Raw genomic sequence first — 25,844 nt, 5'->3', positions numbered from 1 at the left:
AGGCCACAAGCAACGACTGGTGTCCCTGTCTCGCAGATTAGCGACGGACAGTGAGTCCACCAATATTTATATCCTCCACCTTGTCCTCCGAGCAGTTCTAACTATGTGTAGGCCGCAAGCAACGACTGGTGCCCCTGTTACGCAGATCAGCGATGGCCAGTAAGTTCAAGTTTTATCTCCCACATTTAGTCCTTCGAACAGTTTTTCTAACTATCTGTAGGCCGCAAGCAACAACTGGTGCTCCTGTGACGCAGATTAGCGATGGCCAGTAAGTCTACTAGTTTTTGTTTCCTATACCTTATCCTCCTAGCGGTTCTTCTGACCATTTCTAGGCCGCAAGCGAAAACTGGTGCTCCTGTCACGCAGATTAGCGATGGCCAGTAAGTATACCAATATTTGTCCCCTGCATCTGGCTTTCGGAGCAGATCTTCCTAACTATTTGCAGGCCGCAAGCGACGACTGGTGCTCCTGTTACACAGATCTCTGATGGCCAGTATGTTTCCCGTCACTTTACTTTTCGACGACATTTCTCGCTAACAAACCTAAGGCCGCAAGCTACTACCGGTGCACCAGTCACCCAGATTAGTGACGGACAACCGCAGGCAGCGACGGGGACCACTACTGCCGTGCCAGTTACTCAGATCAGTGATGGACAGCCCCAAGCAGCGACTTCTGGAGCGCCAGTGACCCAGATTAGTGACGGACAGCCTCAGGCAGCGACGGGGACCACTACTGCCGTGCCAGTCACTCAGATCAGCGACGGACAGCCCCAGGCAGCGACTTCTGGAGCGCCAGTGACTCAGATCAGTGATGGACAACCACAGGCAGCGACTTCTGTTGCTGCCGCCTCGACCTCGACCTCTGCCACCCCTGCGACTTTCACCGGCGCCGCATATCGACCTGAGTTCCCGGGTGGAATTGCTGTCGTTGCGGGTATTGCAGGGTAAGAGCTTCTGTCATCTATTTTAGCATCATGTTCCATTGAACTTCCTCAATACTAACAGATTGACAGCGCTGTCGCCCTTCTATGATTCAAAGACGAGACCCTGTCGATCCACTCTCTTCCCTCTCCGCATCTCGTGCATCTGATTGAGTCAACTGATTTCATGGACCTATCGTCGCCCACACTCTCTCTTACTCATCCAACGAAACATTCGCGAACTATGTATTTAATTATGCTACCTCCTGCATAGCATTGGATTTGCATATGGATGGAAAAGCAAGCATGAAGAAACAAATCCGTCTTGGGGGCTTGACACAGAAATGTGTCTGGCATCTAGGAGGAAATGTTTCGCGAAGCCCGCCGTTGGTTGGATATCTCATACAGCACGAGCTGGTGAAAATAATTAATAATAATAGTTTGTAGCCTGTCTATCTCGAGCTGCTCATAACATGGGAGATGTCTTCGCGATTCGTCTTTTTGCCTGTCCGTCGACGACCCATCTGTCTTGGGCGTCTGTTTGATATGCACCCTTGTACGTCGTCCTGATTTGGCACGTAGTTTTCGGGTTCATTGAGAGAGAAATCTCCCAACGCCGCCCCATCAAGCGCATTCTTTCATTCATTCACTCACTCACTTGTTCCTTCGTTCATTCACTCATTGATGGAGTCGGTCACTCCCTCCATATCCGCACAATCTCCAACTTTTCCCACCCGGCCGTCTTGCCGCTCGAGCCCACCGTCTCGGCGCGCCACCGGTCCTGTCCCTGTGCCTGTCCCTGCGCCTGTCCCTGCATCTCCGCCTCGTCGTCGGGCTGTTGCTCCTGCTGCTCCTGCTGCTCCTGCTGCTCCTGCTCCGGCGAACCCCAACTGCGGATCCACCGCTTGACCTCGTCGGGCCGATTGCCCCGGCAAAACAGCACGTAGGCGACTCCCCGGGGACTCAGGATTTCGGGGATCTGGTCCAGCAGGCGGCGGGTCACTTCCATGCCGTCGAAGCCGCCGGCGTAGGAGAGGGCGAGGAGGTGGGATTGTTGCTCAAATGTTGGGCGGGATGATGGTGGTGATGATTGAGGAGGAAGGGGAGCAGGAGAAGGATTAGAAACGGTGGTGGTAGTAGTGACGGGATTGGTGGATGGAGCCACAGGGACCGACTCCGTGGGGACGTAGGGCGGATTGAAGACCAAGATGTCAACTTCACCTCCCCTGAGGGGCGTGGCCAGGTCGCCCTGGAGGGAGGCGAGGTAGATGCTCTGCCCGTCTTGAGCCTCTATAGCAGCAGCGTCGCGCTTCTCGTCCGTCCCCTTGGTCTGTTTCTCTGATGTTGCCGCCATCCCCTCCTTCTGGCTCTCCAGCTGCCTCTGAGGTATTGCCGCCTTCGTCTCCCTGAGTGCCTTCTCCACCGTCATCCTCGCGGCCCGGCACGCGTACGGATTCACATCGACGCTCAAACTAAGCACATCCGTCCCGAAAATCGTGGACGCGTGCGCGGTCAGGAACGCGACCACGACGCCGGACCCGGGCCCGATTTCGACCACGAGGGGCGGCGCCGCATTGCCCTGACCCGTGATCTTGGTCTTGGTCTTGCCGTTGTTCGCCGACGTGAGTTCGGTGTTGATCCCGGAGCTACGTCGAGAGAACCTTGCGCGCAACCACGCCGACTCCGACTCCGAAGACAGCGTGTCGAGAAACAGGTACGAGTCCTCGGCCGGTTCGTAGATGAGGTCGTAACTGACGTGCGAGGTTGACGGGGTCGGGAGCATTGCTTTTTCTTACCCCAGCAGGGATTGTTCTCCCGCAGAGGTTGGTTGGTAGGTAGATCCCTTAGGTACCCAGGTAGGTAGGTGGCGTAAATAATTAGGATCTAGAAAATCCTCTCCGTCCTCTTTCACGCATACATGATATGATGCTGGCTTTCGGCAGCCGCGATTACTCCCCCTGGCTGGATGGCCTTGCTCTAGCTACCTTTCTTTATTACTCTCGCAACGATGCGACGACCTAGCGTGAGGGTACCTAGGTACAAACCGACTGTACTTGGTCCAGACGGACGCGTTGCTTTTCTTTTCTTTTTTTTTTCTCTTTCTTTCCTTTTCCGCGTTCGTATTTCTCAAGAGATGAATCCTCTCTTTTGGTCCATATGACGCTTTTTATCGGATCTGGGTAATCTCATGGATAACAATAAAATTAGAGGCTTTGGTCATCCGCTTCAGTATGTTACTTGCAAAGGCAGAGTAGTGCTCCCCAGGTTGTTATTTTCCCAACAGGGCTGTCGCGGAGATGGTAAACAAATTCAAAATTTCACTTTGCGGGCGGCATATCCTCGGATCTTGATTCACCCCCTTTTGCGGTACTTGATGTTTGACAGATCTTAGTAGGAATAATATGAATGAATCAGAAGCCACGTTTGTTCTTCTACAGCTTCTCTCATGGTATCGTGCGCAGCTCTAGTGGTTCCATGGCTTGCTTTCGCTTCAAGGTCTTCTTGAGCATATCCACTATGCGGTACACACAAACAATAGCCGTCCATCTATCGGATCATCGGCGGATGCCACAACGACAACCCCAGGGATTACATTCTCGTGTCCTGTTTGGAGGCCAGTCTTCATCATCGTCGCCCATGGAGTCCTACTTGCATACCCGTTCGTCTTCGTCAAATTCATAATCATTGGTCATCCCCCGCTCGCCACCTTGTAAACACCCGATGTGCCAACTTCCAAAGCCTCCTCCTTCACCATGGACGCCAGAAACTCCTTCAATTCCTCGTTACTAAAGGGAAACCCGCCCGGGACCACAATGGACAACATCATCGAAATCCTGGCCAGCGGCATGGCGCCCTGGTTCGTGAGCATCGAGACAATGAATCGATGATACATGGCCATCTTCTGCTTGCGTTCCGCTTCTTCGGCTTCCCTCGTCGCGGCGGCGAAAGCGGCTGCTTCGGCAGCTGCCAAACGACTGTTTGATTGTTGGTTGGCGGACGCACCACCTTCGCTCATCAGCGTGTCATTGTCGTCGTTGGTTCCACTGGGGAGTCGTTCCAGAACAGAGAAAGTGTTCGGCGAGGTTTCGGCGAGAATGCGTTTTGATACCCAGAATATGCAAGCCGAGCGAATGAGGGTCGGCGACATTGCAAGCTCAGAGGCAAGTTCCGTAACTGTCTTTTGGACAGGCTGCCCTGCTGTTCCTGCAGTGTCATCTTGAAACGCGTAAATGACGGTCGCTTGCCATGGCAGAACTTCGTCGTGGTAGGTCCGGTCCTCCAACTCCAATTCGACCTCCACTTGACCGATGGTATTGACCCAGGTCAACTTTCGCGACTGCTTGAGCGCTCCAAAGCCCTGTTCGTAATTTCTTTGCTGCTCCGTCACCACTGCTGGGACGTTAAATGATTGCTCCGGCATGGCCGGCCAGAACAGGCGGGAGAGGATCTTTGCGTGAATCTGGACACTGTCATCATTGTGCTTAAGGGTACGTCCTTTCTTGGCTTGTTGCACTTCCAAATCCCTCCTAATGACTTTGTCCACTTTCTTCGAGTCCAGAACGTCCCGTAGCATTACTTCACACCCTTGCAATCCGGCGTCCCCGAAACGTAATTTCAAGTGCTCCAGCACACCGATCTCCTGGTTAAAGTCGGCTTTATTCTTGAGAAGCCTTTCCGCCATGGCGGATTGAAGTTCCTTGACAAAGACGTCCTTCGTTTCGAACAGTGTGACGAGACTACCAATCACGTCTGTGGTCTTGTTGGATTTGGTGTAGTCTGGGGCGGCATCGATGGGGTCGGGAACCCAGTCCATATTGTTCCAGTCGAATTCACTGTCATCTGTAGTGTTGTCTCGGCTGGTGGGGCTGGTCAGTTCATGAGCGAGTTCTGTAAGGACGTCTGGATCGGATGGTGGGGGCTGCCCATCTTCGTCTGGCGAAATGTCTGCCAACAGTCCGCTCACAATCACTTTGACGGTGTCGTCTCGCTCTCGGAGGTAGCGACGGACTCTCCTGATGACACGGTCCAGGAGGACTCCTCGCGGGTCGAGGATCCGAAACGAGCGGATTATGGAAATGTAAAATTGTAGGATCTCGATGGTTGATGCGCCCGGGTGGAGAAGACGTGCTTGCAGGACGCTTACAAAATTGTGCGTCAAGTACCCTCTCGTCGTAGGGTTTGTCGTGAAATGGCGCAAGTCTTCGATTGCTGGTGCGGTGGCGTCCCAGTCCACTATAATTTCAAAGAGCTCGTCGACCCGCAAAGCGCCGAGACGGGCAGTGGCCATGTCCTTCCACTTCCTCACCTCGGTCTCCGGGAGGGTCTGTGATTCCAACTTTTCGTCGAGACAACAGAGCACCTTGCGTGCAATCCTGGAAAACAAATGTTCTACCCAAAACTCAAGGTGCAGGTGCAGGCCTTGGCGGTAGATTCCGGCGTAGGACCAGGTCACAAACTCAGTCATCAAATCATTGAGTACCGACGCCAGGAGCTTGATCACTGTCTCAGAGCCGACCGCCGCGCGCCACCGGGCCAGCATACCCCAGATTGGAGACTCTGCCTCCCTAGTGATCTGCGTGGCATGGTCGGCTGCTGTTGGCTGCCTGAGTTGATTGAGTGGCGGACAGGACTCGAGGTGACTGTGAAAGGGAGAGCCAGTATCAGACACCACTTGCTCCTGTCCATAGAAGAAAGACTCGTCACCGATTCCCAGAAGGACTCTCAGGTGCTGATGTAAGGTGGTCTGTATCTCCGGGATGGTTGCAAGGGTTTTGGGGGCGAAACGGCGACGGCGCTTGGGAGGCTTGACGACCAAAGGCGAGAAGACTGATGCGAAGACTCCGTCTACCAAGGGAGCAGCCTGAGACGTGGGCATTACAGATGTGGCCATTGTGCTTCCATGGCAGAAGCACCAGACGTATCTGTTCAATGGATCTTTGGCCTCGTGATGGCGATTTCAATTGTTTGCCTAGGAAAAATGTACCGGTGCTACCTAGGTACCTAGGTATGTAGCGAGCGTAGGTTCATACAGAGAGACACGAACGCGCTTGACCGTCACGACCGTGACTTCCACGATGCTACCAATGCCAAGCCTGTGATTATGTAAGGCTTGGCAATAGTCTAGCCTAAAACGGAAAATTGTTTATCTCGCCGAACCACGACGCGTGTTCCAATAGTAACGAGACCTTGGGCCTTCAATATTGCTCGCACAGAACCATCTGTCCTGTTAGATGAATCCAGTGGCAGTCACCTCCAGCAGAACCCTTTGACCACTCTGTTGGTTGTGTGTGTGAGCGCAGCGTCAGACCGCGGGTTAGTCGCACTAGCACGAGGTGGATGAACGGGATAGTTTGGTGTTGTGCTCTTCCTATACGAGCATATAGATTGGAAGATGATTGCAAGTCTCTCTGGGTTGATCTCTGTGAGCTGCCAAGGTAGGCGAGTGATGTCGAGTGGTTGGTCTTGGACTATCCGTTGCCCTTGTCGAATCTGTGCATGGTTGAGATGATGATTTCCCCATATGCCCCTGTCGCCACCTGGTTTCTTCCCGTTGGAGTCGCAAATCTGCATATAAAGGTAAACGCTCTGACACTCTGCTAGATCAACCCTGGCCCTGTCGTTCTGTTCCTCTGAGGTGACCGAGTTTCGACGCCAATTTCAACGAGAGACCATCGTTCCAGAAGAAACTCTCGGATATCCTGACGTTTGCCTGCCAGTCTCGCAGGGTCGGTCGCGCTCGCAGGATCGATAGACCTAAGAACCAAGGCTGTGATCCTGGGTCGAACGTGGCAAGAAGCATGGTCGAGACCCAGGTTATGAATGCCTCGTTTCTCTCGTTCACCTCAATATACAGCGTTCTCATATACTTGCAACGAATCTGGAGGTATGCATTTGTTAGGTAAAACATGGAGCGTGTTGAATCGGTGGAATAGCAGAAGGCAGTCAAAGCAAGGATGAGGAGTTGCTCGACAATTGTCAACCCTCGCTTGTGCAGAAACTCGCCACACAGAGTGACATTGCGCGAACTCTGTGATAAGTCATGCAGGCTGTATACATCTGAGTCTCTGAGCGAGGTGTTCACTTCGTGTAACCAGTTGTTGACGTAGTCAATCATGTTGATGATCTGATGACTCAGCATGCCCGACAAGGCTATGTCAGTCAGTCCAGGTGGGAACCGGGCAATAACATCGCACAACTCGGGATCGAAGGGATGTTCTGGGTAGGTGAAGTTTCCATCCTCAGGAAAGAAGCGCGGGTCGGTCAGATTGACCGAGTGTCGAGCTGCATAAAAGTTCTGCCACCTGGAGGCAGGGCCGGTCAGAGATTAGTCATGCGTTTTAGATCCAACGTCCTGTCAGAACCAAAATAGAACTTACGCAGTCGCCATTGTCTTCAGAAATCCCTCGAAGCCTGTTTCTTGTCAGAATTATGCGTACGGGTGATCGAGTGATGGGCCAGGAGAAGTACCTAATTGGCTGGTGCCGCCTCGAAGAGCGACGACCTGCTTGATGCCCTGTGTATGCATGTCAACCGCATCATAGTTTCCCGAAAAGGCCTGTAGCCCAGATCAGTGGGCTGGTTACACATGTGGGTTACACTGAAGACCGTATGCTCACCTCAAACGCGCACAAGTTGGCTAGAGTTATGATGATGGCATCACTCGCCTGCTGCGATTCATTGGTCAACCTCTCCCGTACCAACGAGACGGCCGTCTGATAGAACCTCAGAGATTCGGATGGAGCCTCGCGACTGCCTGTGGCGGCAATGTTGGCGCCGAAGGAGGCTGAGGCCACAAGCGCCGAGAATGTCATCCGGTCATTCATGATGAAGGGAATGTAATCGCGCAAGAGGGTCAGATCCGGGCCTACTCCCACAAAATGAGGACGCTGGACCGTCGTCGGGGAGTACTGCTTCACATCTGGAAAGAAAACGAACATTAGCCGCGCTCATCTGGTGGGGAGACCGTCCGTACAATACTGAATCGCACGCTGGACGAAGCCGTTTTGAGGCATGGGGAAGGGCGAATGCGACAAGTCGTGCGCCCCCGGATTGCCCAGGCGGACCACTTCATGTTCAGATCGCAGGGAGCTGCTACGACGATGGAGGGGTATCTGCTGCTGTTGATGTTCTGCAGGCTGTCCGTGAAGGGATTGCCGTCGACGGTGTGACTCTTCTTCCTCATCTTCTCGTCGTTGGTGCGCGGGGAACAATGGGTTTGCCCTCGGAGCTTGCCTCCTGCCATGGTCGCTGGGACGATCCATCTTCTTCTGGACCAGGGCATCTTTGTCCACGGTGCTCTCCAGCTCAAATTCAAATGGATATGTGTCACAATATATGGGCATCTTGAGGACTAAAGCGTGCGGAAGGCCCGCGAGGCCCGCGCTGACAGTCCGCTAATCTGAGCAACTCCTCCGCAGCCGAGTGTCTTGGGGCCTTGGACGTTGTTGCGTCAGGGCATCTTGCCTATCACCTGTATATGCACAAGAAAAAGGATAAGTCGACCGCACGATCGGTCACCACGTCCCAAAAGAGAACCACTACAGCAACGATTGTGGCCGATGAATCGTGATGGTATCCAGACACCACCAGGTCAGCTCCGGAATAAGATAATCCGTCCGGAAAAATATGCAGGGTCGAAAGTGTCCTGCGCAGGCTCTGCAGGCTGTGCAGGCTCTGCAGATGCGCGCAGCCAGTGGCAGCCAGTGGCAGCCACCTTGGAGCTCGCCTTAGTGCGTCTCCAAAACCCATTGCCAGCCGTAACGACCAACGGCCCAAGGAGAGTTTTTGAGTAAGCGAGCCGTCGTCGAATGGGCACCCAATGGGCCCCATGCTGCAAGGGGCAGGCGACCAGTTGAATGCTCTGCTCACGGGAGCATCACCCAGGCGACGCCGCAGAATGCCAACCCATCTACTGGTAGAACCGACCAAAGTCAAAGGGGCGTCGAAGAAGCAAGCCAACACCAGGCTGGCAGGCGCGAACCCCGAAGTCGGTTTATTCATCCATCCAGCGCCGTTGTCCAGAGCCCAATGAGACGGCGACGGCCCTTTGTGCGTTTTCGGTAGGAATAGGCGACATGGCCCACGATGGCCCACGATGGCCCTACGAAGACCCCGGGCGCGATATCCTCGATCACGGATTAACCTCAAAGGCACATGATCTCCGTGCGCGTTGTCATTGATGCGCAGTGGTGATCCCCGAAATGCATGGGATGCATGAGATGCATGGGAAACCCCCTTGGGTCAATGGGTGTGGGATGCCCACACTCAGTATAGCGGGCGCGGACAGCAATTACTCGGTGCGGACAATGCCCCCTGCCAACTGCCTGCCAACTGGTCGTCGGTGGCGCCCGCCCTCTGGTCCCCCCCGGGCGGCGTTCTTCATTTGGCGTCCCAGGCCATGGAAGACACCCAATCAATCTGCTGTCGACCTTGCTCCTACTCTGACGGTCTTTGTCATCACGCATCAGTGCATCACAAGCTACCAGAACCAGAAAGCTTGTGACATCGCCTTCGAGTCGCGAGTCGTGGACATTGCCTTCGAATCGCCGCGTGAGGCTCCCCAGGCACCCCAGGCGACAATCAGCTTGCTCACTCATCTGAGAGCCTGCCCCGATCTCCTGCGGCTCGATGATACACGTCCGCCACGGCGACAGACATGACGCCAATAAATTCTCTAAAGCCGCGTTCGACTCTCCGGCCTCGAATTGTCCTGCTATATACTTAATGGGCCTGCGGGCACAAAATCTATCCAACTGGCAGAGACGGAGTACTCCTCTTCACCGCGAAGGGTAGTCTCATGGCGGGGCAAACATGGAGATCGACTATGCACTCTACTTCGAGCCCAATCGTGATGCGTGCAAGATCATCATCATGTTGACATGCAGGACACCTTTGATGAGTGGCCACAGGACGGAAAAGCGAATCCGCATGCCGTGGCTTCGTCTTTAGCACGTTCGGAAAGGCGCGGCCGGGGGAAGGTGTCCTTACTGGTGTCACATTTCATCCTGCCGTTGGCATGGAACTTCGTTCTCCCATACAGTGCTCAGTCCAATGGTGATTCTTTACTGCTGAAGAAGATCATCCGTCATGCCGGAGTTCAAGATAGTTTGGGCTTACTGATGCCGACATTTTGGTCCAAGACCACCATTCTCCCGAAAAGGTTTCCAACCACAAGATGCAGGAAACTCTGTCCTGTTAAAGCTATCCGAACTCTCTCTGAGCCATTCACGGGCACCTTGTCAATCCCCTAGTTCCGCCACATCTCGATCACTCTGTCTCGCGCGCACCCATGCTTACATCTAAAATTCAAAGCCTTGGCTTTGTTGATCAGGGCTAGCTTTCTCGACTGCCTGTAAGTGCTATTAGTAGAGCATGTAGCCTCTAAAAAGCAAAACAGGGATCACCCTTCTCGGCCACCAAGGCCACCCAGTGCTATGCTGGTTAGACTATCAGTGCAGAAATGATACGCAGGGCCCGCTCTCGCAGCAAATAACTATTGTGGAATCTCAGACGAGGTTTTGGGGGGGATTTGTGTACCAGGTGTGAACATTGCTCAAAGAATCGACATCTAGATTGATATGGAAACCTTTTGTCTGCGAAGGGCGTTCAGCGAAGGTCTAGCTAAGCCAAGACTCCATGTTGGGGAAGGGGGGCTAGTCGCATGAGCCAGGTATGTGCAAGCTCCTTCGTCTATACATTCTTCCAAAAGTTTTACCAAACTTCCCCAGAGACATGTCCTCTACACCCCCGTGCAAACACATTTGCATGACGGAGACAAAACTTAATCTGCATCCAGCCTTGCGACCGGCCTCGTGTCATCCACCTGGATGCCGCCTCTCTTCCTCTCATCCGCGTCGTGGAAGGGCAGTCTCCAGCCTCCCTCGCTGACGGGGGTGCTCAACCACAGACGCATCAAGTGGCGGCGGGGCATGCCGCTGTCTGGGGAATAGTCCCTGTAGGCGGTCCGGGCGTGCAGAATGTGGGCGTTGGAGAGGAACTGGATGTCGCCGACCTCGAGGATCATGTGCAGCTTGACGCGGTTGCAGACGTCCTCGAGGGTTTCGAGCGCGTGCAGCTGCGCCGGGGACAGCGGCGGGATGATGCCTTTGTCTGAGAAGCGGGTCAGGCTGCGCACGTAGTACGGGTCCCACTTGCAGTAGACCCTCTGCTCCTCGCCCTCGGCGGGCGTCTCCAGGTAGAAGACGCTGGTGCGGATGTAAGGCTCCTCCCCTTGCGACTCCTCGCCCTTGCGGTCAAAGTACCACACGGGTTGCGTGAACAGCTCGGCCACGTCCGGGTGCTCGGCCTGCAGGATGTTCCAGACGTGGTGGACGCATGCGACGTCCGACTCGCCGCCCTCCTCGGCGCGGGCGATGCACAACAAGCCCACGACGTCCGAGTCGTCGGCGTGGAAAAACTGCCGCGCGTTGGTCCGGTAGATGCGCACCTTGTCGATCTGCGTGCTGTCCTCGCCCAGGTCCTTGACGTGGCCCAAAATGTGGCCTCGTCCGTTTTGTGAGACGGGATACCCGATATACGTCCCCAACCCCATATACGCCACCGCGGCCTTGTGCGAGCCCCATTTCTCCACGGGGAACCCTTTGTACAGGATGAAGCCCTTGCCGTTGAGGAGTTCGTTGCGCATCGATTTGAGGGAAGCGGACATGCTGGGCAGCGGGAAATTGCCCGGGTTGATTCCCGTCAGTGGCAGACCTTGAGACATGAAATTGTCCGCCGCGGTAGACAATTCATTGATCTCGGCGTCTGAGAAGACGTGCGTCCACGTCTCCGGGTGCGAGGCATAGTCCTCGTTCGACCACACAGTAGGACCCGAGATGGATTTGGGAAACGCAGAGTATGGGTACAGCTTGTCGTAGAGCGGCGGGTGTTGGCCCGATGTCTTGAACCCGTCGGGGAAGATGGACAAGTCGACCGTCGTGGATTTCGAGGGCACCGTAGGTAGAGGGTGAGACGATTCAACTGCTGCGGGAGCCATTTTTGGAGTGCAGTGGTGGGCTGGTGTTCGGTTTGCAGTCAAAATTCCTTAAAGATTGGGATTGTTACGGGACCGCCCTCAAGAAACGAGCTCTCCAGATAGCTAGTGAATCTCAATGGTTTGAGGCCAAATTGAAACAAATTTTGAACGGTTCGGAATATGTGAGAGGGGAAAATGAAATATCTTACCCCGTGATGTGATCGAGCCCTTTCCCCATTGACCTCATGCGATCCCAAGTATAGCGAAATCCCTACGCCATGGATGCGGACAGGGCATCTCCGAATGAACCTTGCGTGCCTGGTCAGAGGTCAATGGGCGCGCGCACGCGAGGGGTTCAATGCTGATCACAATCGAGAGGGGCGATTGCGTGATTGCGCGCTCACTCCCCCCCAGCAAACGAAGAGGCGGTTGGTGATGTCCGACGCCCAGGTCATCTTGAGGCGGAAACCGTTCCGTGGATAGATATAATTGGGAGTGGGGAGCGGGAAAAAATAGATGATCTTCAAGGGATAATGAAGGAGAGGCTCAGAAAACGATAGGTATGCTGATAGACGGTGTCGATGGTCTATTCTAGCTTGTATATACAGTCTCTCCACTTACTCACTCTCTATGCTCGCAGCACAGGTACATAAAAGCTGTGTGAACCATGAGCACCGCTTTTCTTCAATCACGAACGCTGGCTCACATCACATCACATCACATCACAATACAACATCCAGCCTGCTGCTGCTGCCCCCACTGTCCGTTGGTATACGACACTGCTGGCCTCACATATCCTCCAGCTGCGTAGTAGTGGTGATACACCGGAACCGCCCTTCCCCGTCCATCAGTCATATTATACCCATTCCCCAAATTTCCCCTTTCCTCGGGTTTCCTGAGAATGATCCTTGTCTTGTCCGCATCGTAGTCGCCCTTCAGATCGCAGTTGGGACAGCTGTCGGCCGGCGCGGAGAGGTATGCCGGTTGGACCAGTCTCTTCCAGGCACTCCGTGCGGGTTCGTATTGGTGACTCCGCTGGTTCTTGAAGGATGCTTCGGGACCGCAGGGTTTCACGATGCTCATCCAGTGGTGGGGGCAGGTGTGCGATTTGAATGATTCGGTTTTGCACATCCTTGTGTGGTTGGTTGTTTTGGTGCTTTTTTGCAAGCAGGCAGGGCCAGGTGCGAATATGTTGGCGGGATCGTATTTGTGGTTTTCTTTCTTTGAGAGTTTCGAGCGCAGGATTCTCTAGCTTGTCAAATCTGGACGAGCTCCTAAAGGGAGGACGCAAGTAGAAAAGAATATTGGTGCGGCGTCAACTTCTGTAATGATGCTGTTTGCCTGTTGCGTTGGGGGTCAAGTGAGTGGTGACAAGGCGATGTACCTGCGATCAGAGACGGTCGCTCGCAATGGCTCCTCCCCTCGTTTGGGACGATCTGAGTGATATTCTCTGAGTGATACCCAACGTGCAATGTCACCAAGTCTTTTATCCTTCAACTGAGCCTTGCCGCACCTGTATTTATACAACTGCCAGACTCATCATGACCCTTTATTTGTCCCCGAGGCTTTGGCCTCCTCGATGGCATTCAGAATGTCTCCCTCCTCTTCCTCGTCGACGCTGTCCCTTCCTCTCCTTTGAATCGCCAACATAAGCTCATACATCTGCCCGACTTGTTGGTCACTCATCTTGTCCACCAATGCCTGGTTGATTCTCTGATCCTTCCAATCGTCCCCTTCGAGTTGCTGGCCATACTGTTGCCACTCCGTCAGAAACCCGACAATGTGTAATGGGTTTTCAATGTCCTTGTGTCTCCGGAACTCTGCTTTCAGGTACGTGTCGCCAAAGACGCGTTCTTCAGGGCCGAGACGCTTGCGGTGAATGCGCAGGAGGCGACGATATAGAGGGATAGGAGGGAGCAAAGCCAGAGCTTGCGCTCGCTGGCCTGGCCGAAAAGCGGGAGTAACAGGAGCAGCAAGTAAGCGGAGACTTGGTCGCATGGTAAAACGAGGCACTGTGCAGTCTGGCGTTCCTTTCCCATACGAAGCTCGAGAGCTACTCGACCAACAAAAGACGTCGTCATAAGTTTGCGAAGGCGGAAAAAGCAATTGTGAAGCACCACGCACTCCCCTCATCCGACAATTAGCCGGCTATGCAGCGAAGCAAAATACGCGAGGCTGGACCCCTGGTTGAAAATAACTTGTACATACATGGTATGCTGTTCTAATTACAATCTCTTCAAGTTCTTCTCAAGGCTTGAAATCTCGGTGGCTTCCCGGACTGATCTAGTTATCGATACATAGGGAATAGCCATGGCGACACCGTTTTGTCCCATCCGTCCCACAAAGCAACAATCCGTTCCTCCCTTTCAAAGCATATGGATAAAACTCATGGCCTCTAGCCTGAACAGTAAAAGTCTTTCGAAACCGGAAAATGATTGGACAAGGAAGCTCACGGGGGTATCTGCGGTCGACCGTCTCTCGTAAAATGCAGTCCTGAGTACTGTACAAGTAGTTGCGAAAAAGGTCGTAAGCTCGTAATCATACATGAACATGGGTCAAGAAGAAGAGGGCTGCTCGTCTCGCCTAGTCACTGCAGTCCATGTCCGAAAAGTCCTCGTCATCCGCGAATGGTCCGTATTCCTCCCGTAAGGTTTCTTCGTCGGTGAAATCGTCGTCGAGTAATGGATGGTATTCCTCCTCCTCGGGGATACCAAATTCGTCCGTGACGTAGAGTCCGAGAGCGTCGGCCAAGGTGAAATGATGGTGCTCTTCGACGTAGGCCTCAGTATCAAGAAGATGCATTGGGAACATCTGGTCCGGATCCTCGAGAATACCACTCGCCATGAAGTTGATCAAGTCCAGATGCTTCCGCATCCGCTTCGTGGCATTTGGCCAGCGACCTTGCTCGAGAGTCATGAAGCCCAGCCGCAAATCATACAGAGATGGTTGGCGTTTCAGCATGCTCAAGAAATAGTCCTCAGTGGTCGACATGCAGTCTAGATTCAGCATGCTGAGGCGTGGCCACGCGTTTGAACCCAGAATGTTTTCCAAGCTCGTGACCGCCCCATAGTAGCCATAGTCGTCGAAGTTGATCGTCAACTGTTCCAAGTCTCGCGCTACGGCGAGCGCATCTCGGAGACATCCCTTGGCCAGGTCTGCATAGCAACGGTCCGCAGTCATAATGTCCAAGCCGATTCTATCATCTTTCTCCAAACGGAAGTTCAGATCAATGACTTTGAGGTTCTGGAAGGCGCGACAAATCAAGTCAGCCGGAACGAAGCCGGTGAAGAATTTTGGGCTCATGACATGGACTTCCAACATGCTGATCTGGGTAAGTGGTCGACCTTGTGGAAAGAGCAGATGTTTCAGCTGGTCTTTGGTGAAACTGGTATCTTGTTCGATCGGCATAGCACAGTCGGCGGTAAATGACTCGAGGAATCTTCCGGAAAGAACATGCTTGCAGCGGCCAACAGTAGAAAGGACAAGCTTGTTCAGTCTTGGGAAAGAGGGCATGCTCGCCGAAATAAAGTCGGCATAAGCAGCGGACTTGAGGACTTTCTGTTGTTTGTCATAGAGATCCAGATAGCGGTCGTACTTTTTCTCAATTTCACGGTTGAACTTGGCTATGTTTCGCTCGTAGAGTCTCTGCTCGCGAGGAGTTGCATGTTTGGGAGGTGGTTGCGGTCTCTCGCCCTGGTGGTGGTCGAGCTCGTAGTGGGCTTGGTAGGTATGAATACAGGGGACGCTGGCTAGAAGATTGCCTTCGAAGACGATGGTGTCGACATATTTGGAGAAGACATCATGCTGAGAAATGGCATGCAGACGTTTGAGGGAGTCCTGGGTGCAGTGAAAGCGCACTCTCTTTACCAAGGCTTCGGCTCCGACCTCGGCCAAGCGCTTGTTGACCAGTCGCACACTGGCAACACTCTGAAAGTCCAACCAAGCACAGATTTTGATGAGCACCTCATCAGGGCAGCCGTCCATGTTGATGTAGTGTAATGGGCGGGATGTCACACAAGAGAATCGCAGGAGGAGGAGTGCGTGATTTTGAGGATAGGTGAGGGGCAGTTGGGCACCGGCCCTAGGCGGTCGCAGGCGCGAAGTACTGTAGCTGCGCAGAAGTGGGTTTGAGCTGAGTCGACAAGCAGCTATCGAGCTGGCAGACTGTCTGGCCAGCACGAAGAGAACGAGTGTGTTGTGATTCAAGCCATCCAAAGATGATCAAGTGACTGAGGAGGAAGGGAAGGATCGATGGAGATGCAAGATTGGAAGGGAAAGTGAGCAACGAAAAGTGACGTTTGGCCGGGGGTGGTTGTTATCGGGGAAAAAATAATTATTAAAGGGGAGAGGCAGAGAGAGGGTTGATGGGAAACAAAAAAGAAGCCCGGGGGTCCGAACTTTCCCAGGGGGTGGAGGGACAAAGCAGTGAAGAAAGACAGCTGGGTGACCGCCGTGCTCTGCAGAAATGGGGAGATGGTGCCTGTCTTGGTGCCTATCAGTCACCGCTAGGCTTGCCCATGGCCCAAAGTGCGGGACAAGGAGCACGAGGAAATGGAGACCCGGGCTAGTGCCACGGCCCATGACCCTTCGCATCGTGACACCCTCACGACTCACAACTCACGAGAAGCTTTCACGCGACCCGCGTAAAGTGATTGCTCGCAGCCTAGTCTCTGTTGGCTCTAGTCTACCATGGCTTCCCCCAGCCAACCCATTTCGAGGGCCCCTAACCGCGCAGTTGGTGCATCTCAACTCGTTGCCGCGCTGAGCACTGTCCAACCCACCATTAACCATTACCACCACCAACACCACGTCGCTACCTCAGCCTGCGCCTGACAACTTCCTTCAGACCACCAGCAGTGGACTTTGTTCACCGTGCAACCTGGCTCTTCACTTCTCGCTTACCGTCGCCTCACCTGTCATCGCTCCTCTACTCATCTCCCGCCTCAGTGACACCTCCATGGTCAGCTAATAAAGGATTCTCTCCGGCTCAGGGCTTATGCTCTGAGCCTGTTCGCATACCCCACGAAGCGCCCTGTCAGGCCTAACACACGGTCTTCTGAACCGCCAAAATCCCATTGCGTCTTCAAGATCAATTCAAAATGGAAGCAACTGTGGAGATCGAGGAAGTGCCCACTAAGTCAATGGCCAAGGGTGCAGAGACTCTTTTGGCGAAGCACCTTCATGGAAAGAAACAAGAGTGGGATGCCATTACGGCGCAGAAAGAACCGTTGCGCCTGCTCGATTTGCCCGTCGATATCCTACAAGCTATTCTTCGAGAGCTGACGCACACTAACGACCTGACGTCCCTCGCTTTGACCCATTCCGCTCTGCATGCGTTGGTCATCCCTCATATCTATGCCCGCTTCGATATTGTCTGGCCGGATGCAAATGCCACATTCGAGAACCGCATGGGCGTGGATGCTCTTACCTACGGGTTGGCAACTCTAGTCATGGCTCAGGACGTTTTTGGAGAGGCCCCGTATCAACAGCAAACTCAACATCAATGTCAGAACTGCGGTCACCAAAATCAGGTCGCGCAGACAACCATGGACAAGCCAAAAAAGATTCGGCGTGGCAATCACTTTGCTCAGTACACTCGAAAATTCAGTCTGGGGAATGGGCCTGCCGAGTGGGTTCAGGAATACCTCATCACGAAAGAGGGGGGGAAGATGTTGGGGACTTTGGTCGCACTAGCAGTCGGCAGGATGCGAAATCTCGAGGCTTTCATCTGGGACATGCCCACAGGTGTTCTTCGAGATGTCTGGATGGCTCTGGCTTCCCTCGGCAACCGCGACGATGGACAAGAATGTCGTCTCGAACGAGTTTGGGTTCGCTGGCATGACAATCAAGACCAGGGGCCTTTGGCTTCTCCTCCGCCACCAGGATCGATACCAGGGCCGCAGGCTTCTAACTTGCCCTCCATTCTGGCGGGATCGGCCAACTCTCTTTTTCAGATTCCTCCATATCCTCGAGTTGAGTTCCCAACATTTTCGATTCTGCCGCCTCTCAGGAGCCTCAGTGTTCTCGACATTGACGAACTACCCTATGCAGAGGAGATGAGCGTTCTCATCGAGAGGTCATTGGGCAGACTCCAAGAGCTCCGCGTAGGCATAGCTTCGCACGCCCAATTCGACCAATGGGCGAGGCCCTCAGAAGATCGAACTTCTATTCTGCCTCCTATGCCTGGCATGGCTGACCAGACTCCGCGGCCAGGAGGCATCCTCGGAATCCTAGTGCATCGATTTTGTGACGCCTTCTCTCACTATGCACAGAATCAATCGCCCTCGGCCCTGGACTCGCAACAGGATCCAGCCCAAAATGCTGTGGTTGTGGATACGTCTCGAGAACAAGAGAGAGAGGAAGATTCCGAAGGCCTCGTCAGTACTTCGGAGATGAACCAGTTGGGTGCCCTGCTGTCCGCTCATGGTATCCAGGATGACCACTCCGATATGGTTTCTGCATCAGCGACGAAGCAACGATCGTTAGAAGAGCCCGATCCCGTTCCGGACTCCAACCAGATACACAGCGCCACCGACGCATTTCAAGACTCTCAGAAGGAAGGTCGGCCGGCGCGAAAATTGCAGCTGGAAACGCTCGAACTGGAACGGGTCTGCTTGTCAATAGCGGTGCTCTCAAAAGCAGTCGACTGGTCACGACTGACTACCTTGACTCTTCTAGGTTGTCGAAACCACGATCAACTATGGAAAGCGCTTCGAAAACGCTTTACTCCAACAAGCCGGAGGAGAGTGTCAGCAACTCCTTTCCGGATTTCAGCAAATGGGATGTCGAGCATTTTGCTTCGGTCACAGACGAGCACGCCCTCAGCTCCTGCACTCGCGTCGTCCGATTATCCCCTGAAATTGAGGCGATTACACACTGACATGGTGTCCCCATCGTTGATTGCGTTCATCAAAGACACTCTTGCACCGGACAGCCTTGAATGGCTTTTCCTTCAAGAGAACACGACTTACAAGTCGCCGGTGTCTATCGACATGATTTATAAAAACGCCATCAGACGGCATCGTTCTAGCCTAACCAAGCTTCTCATTGACAGCACACTCAGAACCGAAGATCCAGATCGCCCTAATACCAACTGGAGGAGATGGGTGTGCAACCGCGAGCTCATAACTTGCATCACCAGCGGCAAAATGAAATTGCGAGAGCTGAGCATGTCAATTGATTACAAGGACTGGCACTATTTCCTCAGGCGTCTGCCAAGCGCAACGACTCTGCGATCTTTGCACATCTCGCATATTGCCGAACACGTCAATGGCACGGTCCATTCTCGAGAAGCAGCATTGCAAGTTCTCGACATCGTTGCCCTGAGACCAGAGCTTGAATTGTGCTATCTCGGCATCCAGAGCCAGTGCTTTGAGATTTTGGAGTATGCGAGTACTCGAAAGGGGTCCAACTCAGGAGCGAGCAGTGGGGATCATTCTGGAGACGATGTTGGACCAGATGGTGACACGGCGGCAAATCCCAGTCAACCACAGACTCACCACGACCACGACTCTCACGACGAGGAAGCAGGTGACAATGGCGAAGGTGGAGGTCCGAATGACGACAGCGACTTTGACGCCATTTCAGACGATGGGAATGACACGACGGACGACGACGACGGGATGGGAGAGGGAGGAGAAGCCGGTGGTTCTGGGGGGCTGAAACCGACATGGAGGTTGAGAGAGATCCTATTCTATGATGACAAGATTTCGATCTTCAAGGCAAGGCATGGACGGTTATAATACGAATGCAAATGTAATCCAAAGAATGCAAGAGTCGGTTTGACAAACATGATAGCGGGCGTGGGTTAAAAGGCCAGGAGCTCTGTGAATGGAAGGGGAAAATTGGAACAGGTGGAACTACGACGGAACAGCTTTGATAGGAATTGCTACTTGGATGTCGCCACACGACACATGGCGACGATAGCATGATACACAATCCAGAGTCAGACCTCAAGCCAGTATTTCCGATCCATTGCGATGCACCACAATGTCACATATGGCATGAAGTATAATCAAAAGGAGTATGGGGATTTGGGCTTCCATTGTGTAGGTGATAGTAACGACAACAATACCTTGATATTACCCAGTTACGAGGCAGCAGGGAGCCTTAAGCTTGTGTGAGAGACAAACGACAGCCTCGTCAATAGCCACGCGGCGAACCATTGCGGAGTTACAGGCCGAGCCATACTATAGCGCAACTGGGGGAGGAAATAGGGAAGGAATTATGGATGTATGGATGCGATGCGCTGGTGGAGGAGGGACAAGGCTATATATACAGGGCGAGGGGAAGGTGGAAGGGGGTGGGAGAAGGGGTGGATGGAGAACGCGGGATATCTATCTCATGCATCTAATGTATCTGTCTACCTCGTTACTCCGTTTCTACTCCGTACGCAGGAAGTCACCTACGCCTCGCTACCTACCTACAGTGACGTTGAATACGTACATGAACTCTACCTTGCACGTCAAAGTATCTATATATCCCGTATACACACGTGTACCAGCACCTTCGCAATGGACCGGATTCGATAGAAGTGGTCCGAGTCGTCTTTGGAAAGTGGTAGCTTTGAAGAACATATACACTACTAAGTATGTACTCCCTACAGTACCTCCCAATTGTGGGCATTAGACTCCCATACACGGGACAATGTACGTACTTGTAGATAGATAGATATACACTGCATAAATACTCCGTGTCCTATTATACAATAGCACTATCTCTCGAGTATTTTACTCCGAACCCACGGGCCAAGGTCGTCTACACAAACCTAGTCGGGACTCCGTCCATACACGGTGGTTCCCAAGGCACCCTCGCACGGGGGGTTCGGGGGAAGCCTTTGTTGGCGGACAGTCACCGTGCCGGTCTGCGATAGCGACATCGATACCAACCGAAACCCAAAGACCTACCTGACTTGCTGGTAGGTCCATGGGTTCCAGGAGACGCAAAGGGTCGGATTTTCGCGTACAAATGGGGGCAGGCGAAGACAGAGATGGAAGGACGTTGAGTCAGTCTGTCAGTCAGTCGTTGTGGCTTTTCACAGAGAGACATAGAGCAAACGTAATAAAAGGAAGCCCTTGGCAGTGCAAGGGGGAATGGGTCATGTGCATGTGCATGTGGCATGCTCAGGCATATGGAAAGGTTCAACGGCGAAGAAGCTCGGGTGATGGGCCATCGATATACCTCCGACCCTCCGCAACTCGTGGTCACTTCTTGGTAAGGCATATGTAACGGTGCATGCAGGTGCGGCAAGCAACGCACGCAGTTACTATTATCAGGTCACTAGTTAGCAAAGGCAGCGAAGGGGTCTGAGGCGGCAGTGGCTGGAGAGACTTTCTTCTTTTTCCTTTTCTTTTTCGTCTCCAGCCTTCCATGCATACATACCTACCTAGGTATGTACCACCCGGTGCCACCACCGCGGCCGCCGCCACCACCACTATCATCGACAAACTCGCCGGCGCGCCCTGGACGGAAGTGTTCTTCGTGAATTCAACTACCGAGTAGACAGCTGGCCACGCAAAGTCAGTCAGTCGGTCCACAATCGAGCTCCATTTTGCGCTGAAGAGCTCGGCATTCGGACGTAGAAACTAGACCTAAGGTTTTTGGGGGGAGTTAGGAGTTTGCCCGACAAGGCTGAGAACAATGGCCTCTTTGAGAAGCCCCCCCGGGGACCCAGAATCACAAGAAGAAGACGGATTAGTGATAATAATAACCACCCTGGCGGCCCCCAAAAGCCAGTTAGTTCCATGGAAAGAAGAATACGAGTTATCCCCCCTTACGCAGGTGCTGGGCCGCGTTGCCGTGCGTGTTCTTTACTTGTTCGAGGCATTCACCCCCTTACCTATCAACTAATTACTCGTACTCGGTACTCCTAGTCGTAGACAAGGGCACGGAGTCTCTGCACGGAGGACAGTATTACTGTGTATGCGCCCGCTGGATCCCCGTTGGGGATATGGAGACTTCCTTATCTCAGCTATCCCATCATCAATCACCATTACCTCGTACTGGTTGTCACTCCCACCGACTCCGTACCTGTGACTAAGTTTCAGCAAAGCATGGGGTCAAAAGTGTCTAGCTCGCATACACCCTCATACCTGGTACCGCCCGTTCACCTGCACCGCTTCCAGTCCGGCCAGCGGAGATGATCAATCTCGGTCATTTGTCGGGTGGCGTTGGTCATTGCGATATGTCCGCCTCGTACATAGTGGCGACAGCGAGCCTTTGAGACTCCCAGACCCCCCAAAATGCGAGTAATTTGGAATTCATTTTGTTTGCGAACGCGCGAGATATCTTCTGGACGTCGTTGGCGTGGATCCCCCCCTCGGTTGCCAATTTCCCGAGCGGCCGTGCTGGCCGACGCCCCCCCTGATCCTCGGCCTCGTCATTTCTCCCATGGTTCGTGGATCGCAGACGGAGCGAAAAAGCGGCAACCATGGAGACAGAAAAGAACAGACAGGGCCCGTTCCGCTTATGGCAGGTACTGAGAACAAGGAAGTGCAAACATACCCAATCAGACACATACTCCGTGCGGTGAGTATTCCTGTCCTCATATTCCAGTCTGTTCTGATCCATTTCCCGTGTCCCACTCAATGACTCGCGATGACATGGCGTGCCTCAAAATTGGCCTTTTGTATAGTCTGAGTTAGAGATTGAACTGGGGTTATTGGGAATAGACCTGACACGAGCGTTGGGGACAGCCTGGTTGCTAAAGCACTAGTGAGACGGCGAGCTGGCGAGCTGGCGAGCTTTTGATGAGCCTTCACCTCTTCATGACTTTGCTCCATAGCGCCTCCTCTGGCCATCTCCCTGTGCACCTCCTCCCTTCTTGTTCTACATTGTTGTGAGGTTAGGCTGCAGAGTAAGCCGGAACAAGATTCAAAGTTCTATACCCTACTGCGCAAAGCTCTCATATTCGTGTCAGGGGTCCGCTTATTTCATTGTACTGATGCGAAGATGAATTCCATGACCAAAGAATCAAAGATGCAGTCGACGAGGAGAAGCTTGGAAGAGTTAATCTATGTCGATAATCCGTCGTCCGTGATAGTAACCTCTATTCTCCATACTGCTGTACTACCCTCCCCAAGAATCGAGTTGCAAGATCCTGCGATGACTTTACAATGTGTGCCATGACCATCTCGATCCTTGGAGAGACTTGGAAGTCGCCAGGATACAAAAGTATCAAACCCATTGACTTTCAATAGATCGATTCAGGGGACTGTCGCCCTGAAGATTACCCTCCTTGCGAAGGGAAGTGCTCGATCCGACGCAAAAGCCCTCCTACCACTAGACTGCAACATTAACTCCTATCCCTCACACCAACTTTCGCCGTTGCCGCCCGCAACGAGGAGAGTCACCGTTTCAGACACAAACCCTGGACGCCATCCCCATGGATTTCTCATTCGTAATACATGACCATTGTAAAAACAAAAACCCCCTTTTCTGAACGACCGTGGTCCAAAGAAGGAGTTGTGAAGCTGGACCGTGAGATTTTGGCAGAAGTTGAGAAAATAGATCTTGATGTAACTTGCGTGGTGTTACGGCATCCTAGGGTATTCACAAGCATACCTGGCTGTTCTTGCATGTGGAGCAACCGCATAGTGTGCTCAGACGAGTATCGTACATGCCAGAAAAGGGAAATGGTTTTTCCTGATAATGATCGAAACTTCTCGAGCGTCAGATTTCTAGCCGTCTCAATAGTCGACTGTTCCACTGGAATTGTATGGGCCTGCAGTGGAGGCGAGGAGCCCATCCATTCCACGAATAGGAATCCATCCCATGGGACCTCGAAAGGGAAATCTTTCGGCCCCTGTGGGAACATACTTTGATCAGTGGCGCCAGTACAGCCGTACGTCGACGGACTTTGGCATCTCTCCAGGATTGTCCTCAGCTCTTCATTACAGCTTGATGGTCGCAAGAATCTCGATGGAAGTGACAATCTTCCTGCGGCGTGTCCGAAATCCCAAGCCCATTTCGAGGGAATACTAAGAATAGTGGTAGGATTGACGCGGCTCTGCCAGCAAGCATATCTCAAGAGGCTCAAAGCCCGCGGAGGTGCGCAGAGTTTCTAAGAGCCATTATCATGCTGCCGATGTCAGATGTCGAACGTACCTATGATGCGCTGACTGTCGCTTCACCGGGTTGAAATTCGAGCCCCAAAATCCACGTATAACCCTTCAAACGAAGCTGTCCGACGGCAGAGAAGTGGATTATGATAGCCAAAGGCTCCATCCTGCAAATTGTGGACGTCTCATTCATCGCTGCAGGCGAAACCACAGTATTAGTGCATGCTGTCTCCAAGAACACCAATCTGGAAATTCCTGCTTGATTGTGCTAGTAACAGGGGATGATCTGGGCCAGGAGTCTGGGCCGAGAGCTCCTCCTTGCTCGTATTGACCGTCCGGGCCTCTTTGCCGCTATTGTGGAATATTTCCACGCGACCAGGCTTGTGGAGCGCAGCTGGTAATGGCTTTGGGATCTAGGCTGGCTGAGCCATTCTCGTAAGCACTTCGCAATATTTAATGCGGATAATGGAGAACCGGACCAACGCAGGCATGCTGATCTGTCGAACATCCTCATTTCAACTCCCTCCACATTTTGCTCCAGCGTGGTTGTAATACAACTTGTAAAGTCGAGCTTTTAGCTACGCGCTCGGCGGATGATGCATCGAACGGTCCCGAGCCCGGTCGTCCTCATCCACTTCAACAAAAGGTCCTAAGCAACATTGACAGCGCTTGGGTATGGGGCGAAGCCGGAAGAAGACGCGACTGGCTGAAGGAAAGGACGAGGAACGAGAAAGGCCCAAAGAACTGGATTCAAACCTGAAGCGAAGGATCGAGTTGAGACAGGGATCGACCCTTCCCTAGTGGAGCTTGATGGGGTTGAATGGAGCCATATGGGCAAGCAACAATCATTCCAGGGATGACTACACAGATCGATCGCTGTTCAGAAGGGAAACTCTCACTTTCCTGGCCTTAATTTCGACAGTTGATGCCGATAATACTGCAAGCTGAGGTCTGACAAGCCGCCGAGCTTGAAGGATCAGGTCGGTTGCTCGAACGCACCTCAGCAGCCCCCATCGTATACAGACGTCCTGACGCCATCCTTTGTCGCAATTTTCCTTTCTGGCATGGTTATCAGCCACAAAGCTGTGGCGTGGACACTGAAGGATCTGGACCGGGGCGCCAGCTTCGCACCCGAAGGACCATGGCCTTGGGGCAGGGCTGAGAGTAGTGCGGTTTTGGCGAGATCAGTTGACGACCCATTGCTCTGGTCGCATTGTTGACAGTCCATTGAGCGCTACTTCGTCTTGGCCGAAAAAGCAGCGACTTTGGCAAAGTCGCCTGACGAGGTCAAAAAGGTAGCAGGCCAATGTCCCCACACCGAGTATGGGGCGGTGGCCATCGATGACACGAGAAGAGGGCGGAAAGGGGTGGATGTTTCTGATGGCACCGCAGACATCTGGCAAGACACTCGTTGTCCCTGCAAGCGAGCCGGTGTCGGATCGCCTGTTACGCTGACGATAGAAGAGATGTGGCAACGTGACATGTGCCGTAAAATTCACCCAAGCAGGTATAGATATGCGTCTGTGTATTAACCCTCAAGCCACGAGCATGCTGTCCCGTCACGGACGAGATCAAGCAGCGGACCATATCGTTGACGTGGGTGATGGCGTCCTTTGCGCATCTAGAAGGAGCAGAATACACAGTGGCGCTTGCAGGATCTTCATGAGGCTGAGGGACGGAGTGCCTATATCCAGACGTGACCTGGCCGCGCGTGAAATCCGCCGGACAACGAATGCGATGCCCTAAACCGCACTGGGGAAAATATCGCCGGCATTATTATTTGTCCCGGAGAAGCGGCGAGAGTGTCGCTTGCCACTGGTGCGGTGAGGAGTGGTGGAAAGTAACGAAAAGTGAGAAGGTGTCCACGGCGCTGGAACGCACGGCAGAGACG

The 25,844-nt window shown here is 53.2% G+C and overlaps 8 protein-coding genes across 8 annotated transcripts in view; 2 read left to right on the top strand and 6 right to left on the bottom strand.

The window, feature by feature from the left end:
- The window catches only part of Z520_10844 (uncharacterized protein), a gene marked incomplete at both ends in the record, with an annotated part of 2,552 nt that extends 1,605 nt beyond the window's left edge, over positions 1-947 (top strand). The window contains one exon of the mRNA XM_016781336.1: positions 446-947. Coding sequence (XP_016627548.1) covers positions 446-947 — 502 coding nt within the window. The remainder of the gene's footprint in view (positions 1-445) is intronic.
- A 666-nt stretch (positions 948-1,613) lies between these two features.
- On the bottom strand, positions 1,614-2,702 carry Z520_10843 (uncharacterized protein; the record flags this gene model as incomplete). Its single annotated transcript, XM_016781335.1, has 1 exon — positions 1,614-2,702. One exon carries the CDS (start codon positions 2,700-2,702, stop codon positions 1,614-1,616), a length of 1,089 nt encoding a protein of 362 aa, XP_016627547.1.
- Positions 2,703-3,608: 906 nt separating this feature from the next.
- Z520_10842 (uncharacterized protein) lies at positions 3,609-5,810 on the bottom strand (the record flags this gene model as incomplete). The annotated part of the gene is made up of 1 exon (XM_016781334.1): positions 3,609-5,810. One exon carries the CDS (start codon positions 5,808-5,810, stop codon positions 3,609-3,611), a length of 2,202 nt encoding a protein of 733 aa, XP_016627546.1.
- A 711-nt stretch (positions 5,811-6,521) lies between these two features.
- On the bottom strand, positions 6,522-8,262 carry Z520_10841 (uncharacterized protein; the record flags this gene model as incomplete). The annotated part of the gene is made up of 5 exons (XM_016781333.1): positions 6,522-7,221; positions 7,297-7,330; positions 7,388-7,475; positions 7,537-7,838; positions 7,893-8,262. The coding sequence occupies 5 exons, from the start codon at positions 8,260-8,262 to the stop codon at positions 6,522-6,524; spliced, it is 1,494 nt and encodes a 497-aa protein (XP_016627545.1).
- Positions 8,263-10,700: 2,438 nt separating this feature from the next.
- Positions 10,701-11,915, bottom strand: Z520_10840 (uncharacterized protein; the record flags this gene model as incomplete). Its single annotated transcript, XM_016781332.1, has 1 exon — positions 10,701-11,915. The coding sequence occupies one exon, from the start codon at positions 11,913-11,915 to the stop codon at positions 10,701-10,703; it is 1,215 nt and encodes a 404-aa protein (XP_016627544.1).
- A 1,518-nt stretch (positions 11,916-13,433) lies between these two features.
- On the bottom strand, positions 13,434-13,892 carry Z520_10839 (uncharacterized protein; the record flags this gene model as incomplete). Its single annotated transcript, XM_016781331.1, has 1 exon — positions 13,434-13,892. The coding sequence occupies one exon, from the start codon at positions 13,890-13,892 to the stop codon at positions 13,434-13,436; it is 459 nt and encodes a 152-aa protein (XP_016627543.1).
- A 585-nt stretch (positions 13,893-14,477) lies between these two features.
- On the bottom strand, positions 14,478-15,878 carry Z520_10838 (uncharacterized protein; the record flags this gene model as incomplete). The annotated part of the gene is made up of 1 exon (XM_016781330.1): positions 14,478-15,878. One exon carries the CDS (start codon positions 15,876-15,878, stop codon positions 14,478-14,480), a length of 1,401 nt encoding a protein of 466 aa, XP_016627542.1.
- A 1,115-nt stretch (positions 15,879-16,993) lies between these two features.
- On the top strand, positions 16,994-19,636 carry Z520_10837 (uncharacterized protein; the record flags this gene model as incomplete). Its single annotated transcript, XM_016781329.1, has 1 exon — positions 16,994-19,636. One exon carries the CDS (start codon positions 16,994-16,996, stop codon positions 19,634-19,636), a length of 2,643 nt encoding a protein of 880 aa, XP_016627541.1.
- Between the last annotated feature and the right edge of the window lie 6,208 nt (positions 19,637-25,844).

The sequence above is a fragment of the Fonsecaea multimorphosa genome (assembly GCF_000836435.1).
Source record: "Fonsecaea multimorphosa CBS 102226 unplaced genomic scaffold supercont1.33, whole genome shotgun sequence".
Taxonomy (NCBI): Eukaryota; Fungi; Ascomycota; class Eurotiomycetes; order Chaetothyriales; family Herpotrichiellaceae; genus Fonsecaea; species Fonsecaea multimorphosa.
The sequence above is the reverse complement of the archived record's forward strand: the minus strand, read 5'-3'. Positions and strand labels throughout refer to the sequence as shown.